The 13717-nt window shown below is 39.1% G+C and overlaps 1 protein-coding gene across 3 annotated transcripts in view; it reads right to left on the bottom strand.

Annotated features, from left to right (window-relative positions):
• EPB41L4B (erythrocyte membrane protein band 4.1 like 4B) overlaps window positions 1–13717 on the bottom strand; it is a 172612-nt gene that overhangs the window by 115217 nt on the left and 43678 nt on the right. For all 3 annotated transcript variants that reach the window (XM_055800199.1, XM_055800201.1, XM_055800200.1), the window contains one exon: window positions 1759–1863. In XM_055800199.1, the coding sequence (XP_055656174.1) occupies window positions 1759–1863 (105 nt within the window). The remainder of the gene's footprint in view (window positions 1–1758; window positions 1864–13717) is intronic.

Genomic DNA, 13717 nt, shown 5'->3' with positions numbered 1-13717 from the left:
CCCCAGAGAAAACACAAACGAATGAGAGCTTTCAGCCTGGCACTCCAGTGAAAGTGAAGAACTCTGCCCTCAACACTCCTCTATAATCCAGGAAACCATAACCCTGCTCCCAAAGGCCTGCAACCAGGGTTGGCTTTTTTAGGCGCCCCAGAGTCTATTCATAGCCCTTAACATCTACAGTTAGAAGGATATGATTTACTTCCCCCTCTAATACAGAGGGAAGAAATAGCACAAAAAGCTAAAATACTTGCACATATAGGCACATTTTTTCCCAAACTCCAGGGACAGAGCTATCTACAGAAAACATACTTGCTCAAATCTCTGCTTCATCTTTCTTAACATTCAAAAGAGCCCTTCCATTTTGCAAAGATGAAAGAAAATGAGCATTTTCTGGTTCCTCAGCCAGGTCTTCTGCTTCTATCTTTTCTCTTTCTTGCTAGGAAAGGAGGTTTCACCCTCCCCTTCTGCTTCCCTTCTTTCAGAACATTACAGATTGGTAACTATTCCTAGTTACCAAGATCCCAATTAGGTGATTTGACAATCAGTGACAATAGAATATGTTTTTCTTATTATAAGCAGGCTCTGCCCTATTAGCAGTGTCTTTATGATCAGGTCCATCAGAGGACACCCAATGTATGTAGTATAAATTTTATCAGGAACACTCACACATAACTTCCTAAAAACGCCAAACCCATTACAGATATACTTCATTTAAACATCAGTTCCCAGTGATAAATACATACCCTTAAATTAACTGGGATATCAGAACAATGTTTAAATAGATTATACCAGTTTTCCTTAAAAGGATAGATTCCCTTTCTCAATATCAAGTCGTTATAATATCTGGACAGGTTTCGTGTTTGTTGTTTGAAGCTATTGGTAAAACAGAGATGATAGTGCAGCTGGTAAAACACTGATCTGACCTATTGACATTGACCCAAGCTTGCTAGTGAATAAAGCTGAGAATTCGGAGATGATAAAGTTAGTACCCACATTTGACAAAGTATCAATATTGTGGGTATATTTTGACATTATTTTATTTTAATAGCACACAATACATCTGTCTTCTGTTGCTTTATGGAAAAAACATTTACATACTGACCAGACAGCCTAAAAGCAAACACTTGTTTTCCAAATCTGCATATTCTTTATTCACAACCCAGGTTGCTGCCATATCAACACCTCAGCACATAAGGTGAACGAAGAAAAAGATTAAGTATACAGCAATATGGTTTAACCACAAGGTTGCAGTCTTTTAACCCTATCTTATTAATGTATCTGTCTACTTGCATCTGTAAATACAATCCCTCCGCTTTTGATTTTCTTTTACCTGTAGATGCTGGAAGGCATTGGATAGGGGAAGAAAAGGAATTTTTTTCTCTATTGCAAACGAAACTAAAAAGCTACAGAGCAACACAATCTGTGCATGGAACAGCAAAGATAGGAATTAGAAGAAATGCTCGCTTGCAAGAGATTTAACCCACTTTTAATACCATGAACCTAATAAACATAAAGCACATTTTTCTTTACCCACAATTATTGCTTTTTCACTTATATGTGATCAATTCATGTGCATATCGTATAAAATAACACATGACTCGTTTATAGCATTTGGCATATGTGCAAGAACCAAACAGATCAGTTGTTTCAGCCATATGTCCCATAATGCCTACATCTTTCCCTGAAACTGCACCAGTAATTTATAACAGGCAACACAAACTACTGCAAAACATAACAATTAACTGAAGTTATACTTACTGTAACCTGGGAAGCATCCATGAATTGTAGGCCAAAGTAATCAGTTTCCACAAGGTCCAAATGATACACAATCTGGTCAAACAACTCCTGTCCCTTTGCATTTTTCTGTAACAGAAAAGAAAGCGTTTGTTTCTTTTGGGTTTTTTTTGTTTGTTTGTTTGTTTAATGGGTGGGCGTGGATTAGTTTGCTTGGGTAGGTTTCTTTTTAATTTCAAATGGGGGAGAGGATATGTACAATAGAAAATAATACCTAAATAGTAATTCTATTTATTCTAAAGGATTGCATTGACTTTCCTTTTTATTTTCTTCAAGAAGGACACAGTGACATGTTTTTTCTTGTCTGCAGCTATTCAAACAGCATCAAACTTCATTCTCAAAGAAAATTTTCAAATTTCACTGTAACTCAAAATGGAGGAAAGAAAGGAACGGCTTGTGTCCTGTAAGTGTCTTAAGTCACAGACCAAACATTTTAAAGCCAGGAAGCCAAATCCTCTCATAAAACCTCGCTTGACACACTGCCTGAAATCTGCTGACAGTTATCACGTATCGACTGCAGTCATGCAGTGCCATACCACTACTTGAGCTGCAAAATAAATTCTGGACAGCTTGAAAACTTGAAGAGTACTGCGAGGAAAATTAATGGTATTTGATAAGAATCCTTCAGTAATGTAGCTAACTCCTATCACAGTTAGTCTTTAAAAAGAGAAACAAAAAAGGCCAAAAAACCTCATTTACTTGCCATGCCATCTGAAACACATAGGCATGGAAACAAAACTAGCCCCAGTCATGGGCTTTGGGTAATAGTAGAAAAGTTAACTGATCTTAAAGCTAGGTGGCATTCACCTCTGTACTTGTTCTGAGGTTGAAACAAGAATTTAGATACCCAGTGCTTCAGCTTCAAGCACTAGAAACCAGCACAACTTTATACAGGAAAGTACAGAACTGGAACCACTTTTGTGCTTGTTGTCCTCTCATACAACTTTGAGGGTTTTTTTTTTTATTATTTTTATTTTTTAAAGCTCTAACATATTAGGCATTCCCACTGCATCCCAAAATGTAGCAAGATTCACTGATTTCAGCCAAAAGAGCGCTACAGAGTCTAGTTTGTAAAAAGAACTGGAAGAAAGAAAGAAGAAAGAAGGCCTTTCGTTCGGCCTTCTGCATAAAAACAGCATTAATCCTAACATACAGAACTCCTGTCCAGGATTCAAAGCTGTCTAAAATCTGTCTTTTCCCCACAACAGACAAGATGAAGAGTTTAATCTCTATTTTTCCAAGAGGGTCAAGCAAGCTTAGGTGTAGGTAACAAATCTTGAGTTTTTTAAGGGTTGGGTATGGGTGGGTGTAGTAAGGTTGTTGTTGTTGTTGTGTTTTTTTAATAACAAAGCAGAAGCACCGAATCTTACCAAATTTCAGGAACAGCATTAGGAGTTCCATTAAAACAAGCTTCAAAAACTTAAAACAAGCATTACATCGTCATCGTAAGATACTACTTTGTATTTTTGGGAGGCAGGGAGTGAATAATAGGCATTCTTAACCAAAGTTCAATGTGCAATTGAAGGCATATGAGAAGACAACAGCTTCTTAAAGCAGTACATTGCTAAGAAACCATCATCTCTGGTTTACAGCAAGTATTATACATCTACACAGAAAGTTTGTTAACAAGTACACAAAACATTTTCCCCTATGTAGCAAATTCAGCACTTGTTAACAGAAGTCAAACCAAAGTACAACAGAATTTAAACTGCTCAAATGAGGGAGAAGAAAGCCCTCCAACACAGTAAAAAAGAAATGCCAAGACATGAGGAATTCACGGAACTAGGAAAAACTGATTTGGTGCCCTATGATCATTCTATTCCTGGTTGCTTGCTTTATGGCATTGACTACCAGTATGTTTAACTTCAACTGCCACACACCCAATAGAAATCAGAGAGCACACTCCACCTTCTGTACCCAAATAGTAGTTAATGTTCAACGTATGTGTTACATGGAGAACAGCTCTCCACTGCACAGCCAGACGATAAAATGTAGTTTTAAATACATAGCTTACAGGAGATTGTAACATTTAATTTGTCACTAAATAAGCCTTCCTGGCAACTCATACCACTTGAATGAGAAAGCTGCTGCAGCCAACCAATTGCTGACAAAAATAATTTCTTGAGGTGTTACACTAAAGGGGGAGATAAAAGTGACTAACTCCTTTCCTCTGGTAACAGTATAGGGTGATCTGTTCTCCTTTACTCTGCTTCTTTACTGTCTGACAATCTAGGCAGTCAGACCGCTGACTGATAACGTGGTACTTGTGCATTGAATGAATTGGCTGGTATAAGCAAAGTAGAAGGGTTTCTCCTCAGGAATTACATATGCATTAAAGTTGCCTCTAATGGAGAAAACATCCGTATTACGAGAAACTTCGTATTTTCAGGGTCTTTTCCTCCTCCCCTCCTTCTAGATAACACAGAAGCTAAAAAATTGCTTCCTCTTTCAAAACCTGGTAACACATAAAGAATATGAAACTGATTTCATAAAAGGCAATTTTTATAGTAGATATAATCAGTTGGACTTCAACAAATCACACTTTCTCTAAAGGCCTTCGACTTGTGCATATTTTTTTAAGATACATCTAAAAAACCTCAACCTGAAACTAACAGTATTTTACAGTTCTACATTTCTAGACAGATGGTTCAGAACTGTCAGATGTAAAAGACCTGCATAACTTACATCTCAAAAAAGGGAGTATATGGCAGCAAACAATATACATATACTATTATATACAGTTACTACTTTGTTGTTCTGAAAGTTACTATAATTGGAAACTGATATATGGAAAGCTGCAAAACATTGCTTGGTTTTGTGGTTGGTTTGTTGGGGTTTTTTGTCTTTGCTTTTTTTTTTTAAAAAAGGCAACAATTAAACCACTGCCAGTATCTGGAGGAGTGTTCCTTGGAACCTAAGAGAATTTGTGTGAGCACCATGAAACCTCACAGCCAAACACTGGAGGGGCATTTAAAACGTCCAGCTTACAAAACTACAGCAGCAACACAAGGTAAAATTGAGCTAGCATGAGGTAGTCCTTGTGTTCCTTTTTGCCTCCTTGTCCTAGAAGAAACATACAAAGACTGAATTACACTTGCAGGTTGGGAAGCTCCATGATAATGGCATGATCATGAGGGACTACTAAGAGAAAGAAAGGGGCGGGTGGGGGGGAAGCTTTTCTTATGTCAGTCAGCCCTTTGTATCCTGGCAGTTTGTCATCATATTTTCTTTGGGACCATGAATCATGGCATCAAAGAAAATTCTTATATGAGGACTTATTGCTGGGTCTCCCTACAGCAGGACTCAAATCGGTATAGGTATAAAGCACCTTGTAGAGCCACAGCGACAGCTGCATGGCCCATGTTTCATATAGGCTAGATTTTTAGCTGCCAAATGCTTCCAGTCTCAGGGAATCTATGGACATTCTCATCAGCTAAAGCCTGACAAAATGAAGATTATCTTCTCCAATTAGAGACTCTTCCAGACCTGACATTTGAATAAGCAAGAGATTTTAATGTGCTTTTGGTGAACACGAAGGAAAAGGCAAATTCATCAGCCAGGGACGTTTTACACCAACTGGCTCTGTCTAAACAGGCTGATCAGTGTTGATTTTAGCTATTCCAGAGTTGTTTGAAAGGTTTTTGCCAAAGGGCATGAAAAGGGGACATACAAGCCAGAAAAGTCCCATTTTAGTGCAAATACAGTGCAAGAATGCCATCGATCACTCTCAGAGCACACTGCAAAGCTGGAGAGCTTCTGTACGCACCTTCCCCAAACTGGAGCACAATGCACAGTATGTAGCATCCCAGCACAGTGTGCTACATGAATCCAACTGGAGTGCTTGAAACTGAGTCATATTAGGGAGCTTAGATTAGAGCATTACAAACAAACAATTAACAGATTTCAGAAATCTGAAGTTGTGCTTGGGAAAACAACTTGTCAAATAGGCCAGAAGACATGAAATAGCCTGCAAGTTGACAGAATCGTAACAAAAGAAGGAAAATAAACAACTGCCAAGAAAAAAAGTTAAATCCAATTAACTGTAATGTGTCCCAAACTGAATAGTGAGGAGTAGCAGAAATGAGTAGGTAGGGTAGATTTAGTTTCTTTTTCTAAAGGAAAGCACAGGATTATGTATTCTGCAAGACATAAAATGTTTTTGCAGACTGAGCTACGATCTCATGGTCACAGACACCAGGTTTAGCTTCTAGTAAGTTAGTAAACGATCATTTTTTAGCTACCAATTCTCTGTTCCAGAGGCCTGATATTGCTCTGCTTTGACAGCATCAGCGTTTCCTCGCCTTGACACTTCCTGGAACAGGGTAGCCCAGTAATGTTCTGCTCAGTCCTCTTACACCTGAACTGCTATTAACTAATTTTTCAAACCTACAACTAAGGCTGTCTCTGCTGGCCATATTGCTTAGTAATGAGAATTTGCTTTGCCTTTTCACAGTCACTGGCAATGTTGTTTCCCTGCATTTCAGACATACTCCAGGCTAAACATGCATAAAGCCATCTGGGCTTCTAATTAGCCTCGACTCCTGGTGCTCATTATCATCTGTCCTTTAACCTGCTTTTCTTGTAGACAGTCAAGCCCTCAGTTTCTCACGCACATTCACTTTTACTGTAACAAAGCCATATTTGCAAAATTTTAAGCACAGAAATGCAACTATCTCTATATTCTTATAAATCTGTTCATTAGGTCCCTTGTGAAGAGGGCGGAACAGACATCACCCTCTGCACCCTCTAAGCTTGGTCGTGGAAGGGTATGTGATTACAGTGAAGTCATCCTTTGGATCATGACTCTTGCAAGCATGTCAGAGCTAGCTCTTAAGTAAAAAGCACTGCCTGTTATATAGCACAATTGCTGTGAAATCTAACAGCTTCAGCCAAGTACACATTTGAGGCCATGGCTGGGCTTGCAAAAGCTGCACTGAAAACCATGCTATCCATCCCAGAAATGCTGCTATAGGTAGTATTGTCCAAGATGGTTAACATATTTTCAAGTTCCATTTTCCATGCCACCATCCAAAGACAACACTCTGCAGAGGGCATGCTGCTCTCTGCAAACTAGCCATGACCTTGGTGCCTGTCCCACCCTCCTCCCAAGGGACCTCACAAACAGATTCATAAGAATGTGGAAAGAGTTGCATTTTTGTGCTTGAAATTATGCAAATATTACTTCCTTTCCATATACAATAAATTAAATGTTAAGACTAAAAGAAAAGCAAATTATTTCCCAACACATTATATTTCCATGAGGGTGGCTAACTTGCTCAAGCTACATGAAGATGTTAGGTTATCTTCTTACCAGTCAACCACTGACTCAAGTTTTCAGATCTGGCTCTAAGCTCACTTGAAAACGTGACAGTGCAAATAACCATTAAGCCTCTCACACCCTGTCATGGCACAACAGCAGCACTGCTTCGGAGCCTGCTAACTGCATGCAAATTTTGTTACGAATGTAGCACAGGCCATAGAAACAAGCATTCCTGGATGTGGCCAGAAGAAAATGCAACTGATGACACGTGAACTTTCAGCGGAAGGAGAACAAAATTCATTCTAGCCCCTTTGAGAAATTAGCTAAAAACAAAAGCCAAAATCACCTTAACCTACTCTTGCAAAAAAAACCCAAACAACCCAAACAAATGCAAAACAAAAAATTCCAAATGCATATACACCACCAAAACCACAGCCCTTCAACAGAAAACAAAAAAATCCCCTGAATGGCATTTACCTGTCATGACTCTGAAAGTACAAACATTTTGCTCCCACTCATTTTTGTCAAGGCCTCAAACTAAAATCGCCATTTCCTGAGCAAAAGCAGCTTATAAGCAAAGCTAAGGAACCCCTCAAAAAATGACAAAGCACCAAAGCAAAAAAAACCTTCTAACCAGCAAACCAATCCATTTCCTTCAAATTACTCTCAAAGCCTATGATAAAACTAGGACTCTCAAAAACTAGGACTCTCACAAGTCACATCCCGTCGAGGGGATAGGGGGAACCTCAAATAAAGCAGCAGCACACTACTATTTAAATATATTCTCTCTGCAGGCAGATTGGCACATAACAGCAGAAGTGAGCTGGGTTTCTGTGACTAAGATGCCAGTGAGAATTTGCAGATAGATATTAAGAAAAATAAATAAACCCCCAAACAGTGGCTATAGTAAACAGCTCACTATTGCTGCACAGCAGCATTTCTCAACAGCACTCAAACTCTCATCTCTCCACCAGTTATTGGCAAGAAGAATCAATGTTCACTCCCTGCTAAAGAAGATGGAAATAAGGATTAATGACTGCAAAAGACAAGTAGCATCTCTGCTGCTTTTCACAGGACAGCAAGGACTGAGGATTGAAAGACTATAGAACCGGTATGGAGAAGTAGTCTAAAAGAGAACAAACAAATAGGTCACCGTATTTTATATGTACTACACAAGGCGCTACATAAACCCAAATGGCACTGGCTTTCTAGTCAGATCACAATACCTTTAACCATGCCAGCACGACATTGGTCAAGTCTCTCACATCATCCTAAGCTTTCTACCTGCTATGTAAGGGCAGTCACTTCTGAATAAAACCCCCAAAATTAATAATAAAACCAAGAAGTCCAAACCACAAATAATTATGGTTGGGGAAGAATAATAAGCTATTTTCAAACTCTGCAATAAAAATGAAGAAAAGATTTTTAATTATTCATAAAGTATAAACTCATTGAGATGAATCAAAGTTTGGAACGGCAGCACAGCATCGTAGAACTTGCACGGAAAATATAGCAGAGAAGGAACTACCTTACATGCACAACAACCACTAAAGACCCCAAAATAATTCCAAGTAACCGGTTGGAAAGATATCGTATGTACAGCAACATTTAAAATACAATACAGATTCAAGTAAGTCAGGTGAAATTTGAAGAGTGAGTATAGGGATGCCTTTGCTAGTTCACTCACCCCTGCTATAAGTCACTTCCTTCCCTGCCTCTGAACGGGCAAGTACCTGTGGACCAGTTGTGTAAAATGATCTGCACAATGCTAACTTTTTTTGAAAGTTGGTTTTGCACAGTTGTTTTCAATGTATGTACTTTCACTAACCAAGCTTTATAGTACAGCCCTTCAAAAACTAATTGTAGTAGCATACCTAGAACCTCAGAAGTCCATTTTGTTGGTGAAAAAAAGAGCATGAAACTATCACGTCTCAAGACCAACAGCATGTGGAAGGAAGAATTTCACCACTTGCTTAAGTTTTTTTCAGGGGCTGCCCCAGGCTGGTTACAGATGGTTCCAGCATCTCCACGATGGACCCACTGGCTGGTGCTGGTGGTGGGAAGGAAGCGGGTACAAAAGTCATGAGTGAAGGAGTGGATTTGAGCCTGGGAAAAAGCTGTCTTTATCTTGACCCATGACCATTCTTGTTTCTGTTTTTCCTTTATATTTTCTTCCCCCATCCTGCACATGGAGGGACTGGATGGGAGCCTGGCTGTTGGCTATGGCTAACCCACCACAGCAGGGAAACCCTTATGCAGGGCAATTTTCCATTTTGATCATGTCAGCAGTCATCTCAAGGGCATGCTGTCTTTGAAGAGCTTTCAATCTCTCCAAAAGCCAACGGAGGGCAAGCAGATGGATGTCCTGTAAGTGCAAATACTATTGGCAACATCAATATCAGCACTGACATTTTTATTTTATTGGACTCAGATGAAGGTTAGAGTTTCTGTTTACTGTCCTTATCACTTACATGTACTACTGGCAACACAGACCTCTTCCATGACAAAAGCACTGTCAACACTTCTAAACTGAATCCTCAAGCAATGGATAAAAACTATGATCAGCCACAGAACAATGAAGTAAAAGAACCCTTATTTTTATCCTTATGTTCTAGAAGTGGGTCTAGACTACTGTTATTTCAGATACAGACAGGTTACTCCAACATATTTCTACACTCAGAGGCACAATGAAAATAGTTATTTGTATGGAGAGAAGATTCTTTTTCACCCCTAGCCTGTCAGCTCCCTCTCCTGACCTGCCTGAAATATTACATGCCCCTCAGGTTCAAGCACACAGCTGAGGAAACAGAAAGTAGCTAGGATGCAGAGAACAAAAACCTATGCTGAGACTTTTTGACCTACACAAGTTCACCTGAAATACAATTTACAGTTCTACATCCCCAGAGGAAGAGGCAGAACTTGTTAAAGCTAAGCCATGGGTGCTGAAGTGGCAGCCACCTCTAAGAGACAATACTATCAAACAGATAACACACAACATTATGCTTCCCTTGCATGACTTGCCCATTGTCCTCCTGCACAAATCATGCTGGCATACAGGTGCCATATTGCTGGAAAGCTAGAGAAGATTCTAGGTAATGACTTCAAATTGCATTTGAGAAATAACAGAAAACACTGGCATAAGCTAAGTTGACCTAAAATACAAGGAGAAAGAGGCAAATGCTACCAAAAGAAAATCCCAGGAGAGTTTAGCAAAGACTCTCTGCTTCCCTATGCTAATGGTAGTACCCAAGTTTCAAAAGATATCTTTGCTTTTTTGTATGTCTGCATTTGAATGCTCCATGAGTAGAAACAGCTTTAAATAGATACAAAGTACAAACAGAATTCTCCATAGAGACACGTCTTTCAGATACATTTTGCACCTATGTGTGCCTGACTCAACACTTTCCGATTTTTTTAACTTGTTTTTAAATAGGATGCTTATGACTGTCTACAATAAAACACTTTACCAATAAGGCTCTAGTAGGAACCTTCCTCTAGCACAGACTCAGCTAAGACCAGCTAGTAATGCCCAGTCACACATACATGCAATATAAGCCAGAGTACTTTACACAAAGGAAGCGCGCAGGGTCCCTGCTGTCCCAGGCAGCCAAATCACAGGTTCTGTTTCTGACTCTCACCCAAGAGGTTTGCCAGTGCAGCTGTACAGCCTAGGAAAGAACTGCCTACAGGGGGAAGTTACATCATTACTAATTTAGGCTAACAAGGCTTTCAAACCCCCTCCCCACACAAGCATTCACTTAGGGGCCACACTGTACAGCCTGGCATGGGGCCTGGCATGCCAAAAGCTGTTTCTCAAGCACTGGGTATCAAGGCAAAGGAGGAGGCCGCAAAGCTGTGTTGTGGCTGGAAGGCAAAAACCTAGAAGGGCTGCTCTAAGAACCAGTATCTTATACAATGTCTTACAGATCATCGCTTTGAGTGTATAGAACAGGATCCCCACTACCACCACCTGTTGATCCGTAAAAACAAAAAGGTACAGATTCCTTTAGAATATCACATCGTGTATGCTCCAGGAATTCACTTTTATCTATGTCTGGAGAAAACTAAAATTTCCTTAGAACCACTCCTCTCCCCCAGCATAATACTGCATGCTGTTTATGTTCACGTAATTCACATTCAATTCTTTCTATGTCTGGTTTTGTTTTTTGGGGGTGTTTTTTGGGTTTTTTTGTTTGTTTGGTTGGTTTGTTGGTTTTTTTATTTAAATAATACATTCTATTTGTGGCACTTTTCATAGCAGAAATTTAGTTCCACATGCATGCCAACATTAGCATTAATTACCTATTCCCTCATCTGGCACAAAGTCTTACAAAATGTTAAATCTTCCATATAAATCATATTAATTATTGATCACCCTGACAGATACAGCTGGTAAATGAAGTTCAAAGATGTAAAACAGAAGCAGTAACCTCAACAGGAGTTTAGAACTTGAGGACAAAGAAGGTGGTCCTTCCTCAGAAGCTCTATGGATTTAAACTGCAAAGACAAACTCTTTTAGAAGTTACCTATTTATTCAGACAGCCAACAGACTTCAGCACTCTTCACTCTGTACTTTCATACATTAAGTCACAACACCTCTCCAAAGAATCAACTCCAATTATTTCCTTCTCTCTGATGAGAACCATAAACCCAGAGATTCAGAAAAGTCAGTAGTACCTCTCAAACTGCAGGTTTATAATCAGCAGTTTAAAAACCAGAGGAACACCAGGGAAGTTTGCCACTAAAAGTATTCTACTTAGTGGACAGCCAGGAAGTCGTGATTCTTTCTAAACACAAATATAATTAGCCAAGTATATGCAATTAAGGAAGATTGCTACAAATTACCTTTCTTCTAGAAAGGCAGAAGATGCAATAGGAACAGTCATGTGTTTTTTATATATTACAAAAAAACCCTCACTGGTATAACTAAAAATTCAGAGTAAACAATAGTTCAAACTTATAGAAATCACCTTTCAAATGATGCCACCACTCAGTGAAAAAAAAACCTAGCCAGACCAAGGTTTATTATCTTGAAAAGAAGTCCAGCACTCTAATCTTCTCACTGCTTCAAAGGAATTGTATGAGACACAAGAAATTTTCACTATGAATTTAACATCTTGCTTTTTATAAATATTCAGTTCTGAAGGAGAAATGAATACCTCACAGCACTGAAATAGTAGGCATGGCAGCACAATGTTCTGTTTATCTTTATTTTGACAAATGAGCAAGAACTGATGTGCTTTTTTTTTTTAATTAAGGAAAAAACACATTTCTGTTAGAAGTTCTGAGTATCAACATGAGGATCAGAAAGATTGGGTTATAGCTAAAATTGATTTCTTGTATTTCATGTCAACCAACAGATCAACTAATCAAGCCAGAGGCCACGAAGACAAAAGCAGTGATTATTAACAAAACCTCTAACCCCACAGTTAGTATGCAGAAAAGTACAGTAGTGATCAGAACCTGGAAAAAGTGGCTTTTTCAAAAAAGGCAGGAGAAAGAACCACAAATCTGAGCAAGTGTCAGACTTCTCCTGGCAGGTTCCCTGCAAGCTACAACTTTTTGCTGCCTGCTTAGAGGGAATTACCATATGCAAGCACTTCCTTTGGATGTAATTTGAAAGATTGTTCTTCAGACCTTTTTAGGCAAAAATACAGATGAAAAGGAAAATACATGATCAAAGGTACATGATACATGTACATACATTCCAGAGTAAAGATAGATTACCTATAGTTAGAAGGCTACCCTGCATATGGTTTGATTCGAAAGTCCATTTGATGAACAATGCAGGTTTTAGTAATTTTAGGAAGGTTTGAGTTTTGTCTTTCACTTTGAGGTTTGGCTGCCCTGTCTCCATGCCGTTAATGGATGTCAGCTATTTACATGTCAAGGGAAACAAAACAGAATCCAAAAGACTACAGTGGAAATTAAACCCAAGCACCATAAAGGAGTAAAAAAATAAAGTATCAGCTTTTCAGCTTGCTTATTTTACCTGTGTATTAACACCACCTCAGCAGGAGTTTATATTCTTGATTCAGAGCACCACACAAACAAGAAAACTTTGCTATTGCCACAGTGATTGCAGAGATTTAGTAGAACTCATTAAGCTGGCAACACTCCCAGTTTACAGGTTAATGGGGCATTCCTTGTGGCTGGCTCTTTCCACCTGGGCATTTTACCTCAACGTAAGTTTTTCTATGCTTGACAACTTCTGCAAAAATCTTTTTCTCAGTGTCTAGACCTCAAGACAGATCATATCAAACACACCAAATTGGCCAGTCACACATGGTTCAGCTGCTACCATCTCAGTTGTTTAAATTCATAACCTGGCCTTCCAGTCAAACCTTTTTTTCCCCCCTCCTTAAATTCAGGGTAACAAATGGCAAGAATTCCTTACTCACAGAATATCAGATCATGCTAGCATGGTCAAGTCTGTACCAAAAAGCCACTGTAACATGAAGCCACACCACAGCACAGCTTTTAGCTGAAGGGAAGAACTAGTTAAAAATGAAATCACTCTGTGGCAGCCCCAACAAAGGCTGTACCACCAGTTCTTGCAGTTGCAAGAGAGCCTCCAAGCAGATACTAACAAAAACTTTTGTTTTTAAAGCAGACAAACAAAATCCCTAAGCGGCTCTTTGTCTCAGAATAATTCTGTTTCAC

Source organism: Falco peregrinus, chromosome 3, assembly GCF_023634155.1.
Source record: "Falco peregrinus isolate bFalPer1 chromosome 3, bFalPer1.pri, whole genome shotgun sequence".
Taxonomy (NCBI): Eukaryota; Metazoa; Chordata; class Aves; order Falconiformes; family Falconidae; genus Falco; species Falco peregrinus.
The sequence above is the reverse complement of the archived record's forward strand: the minus strand, read 5'-3'. Positions and strand labels throughout refer to the sequence as shown.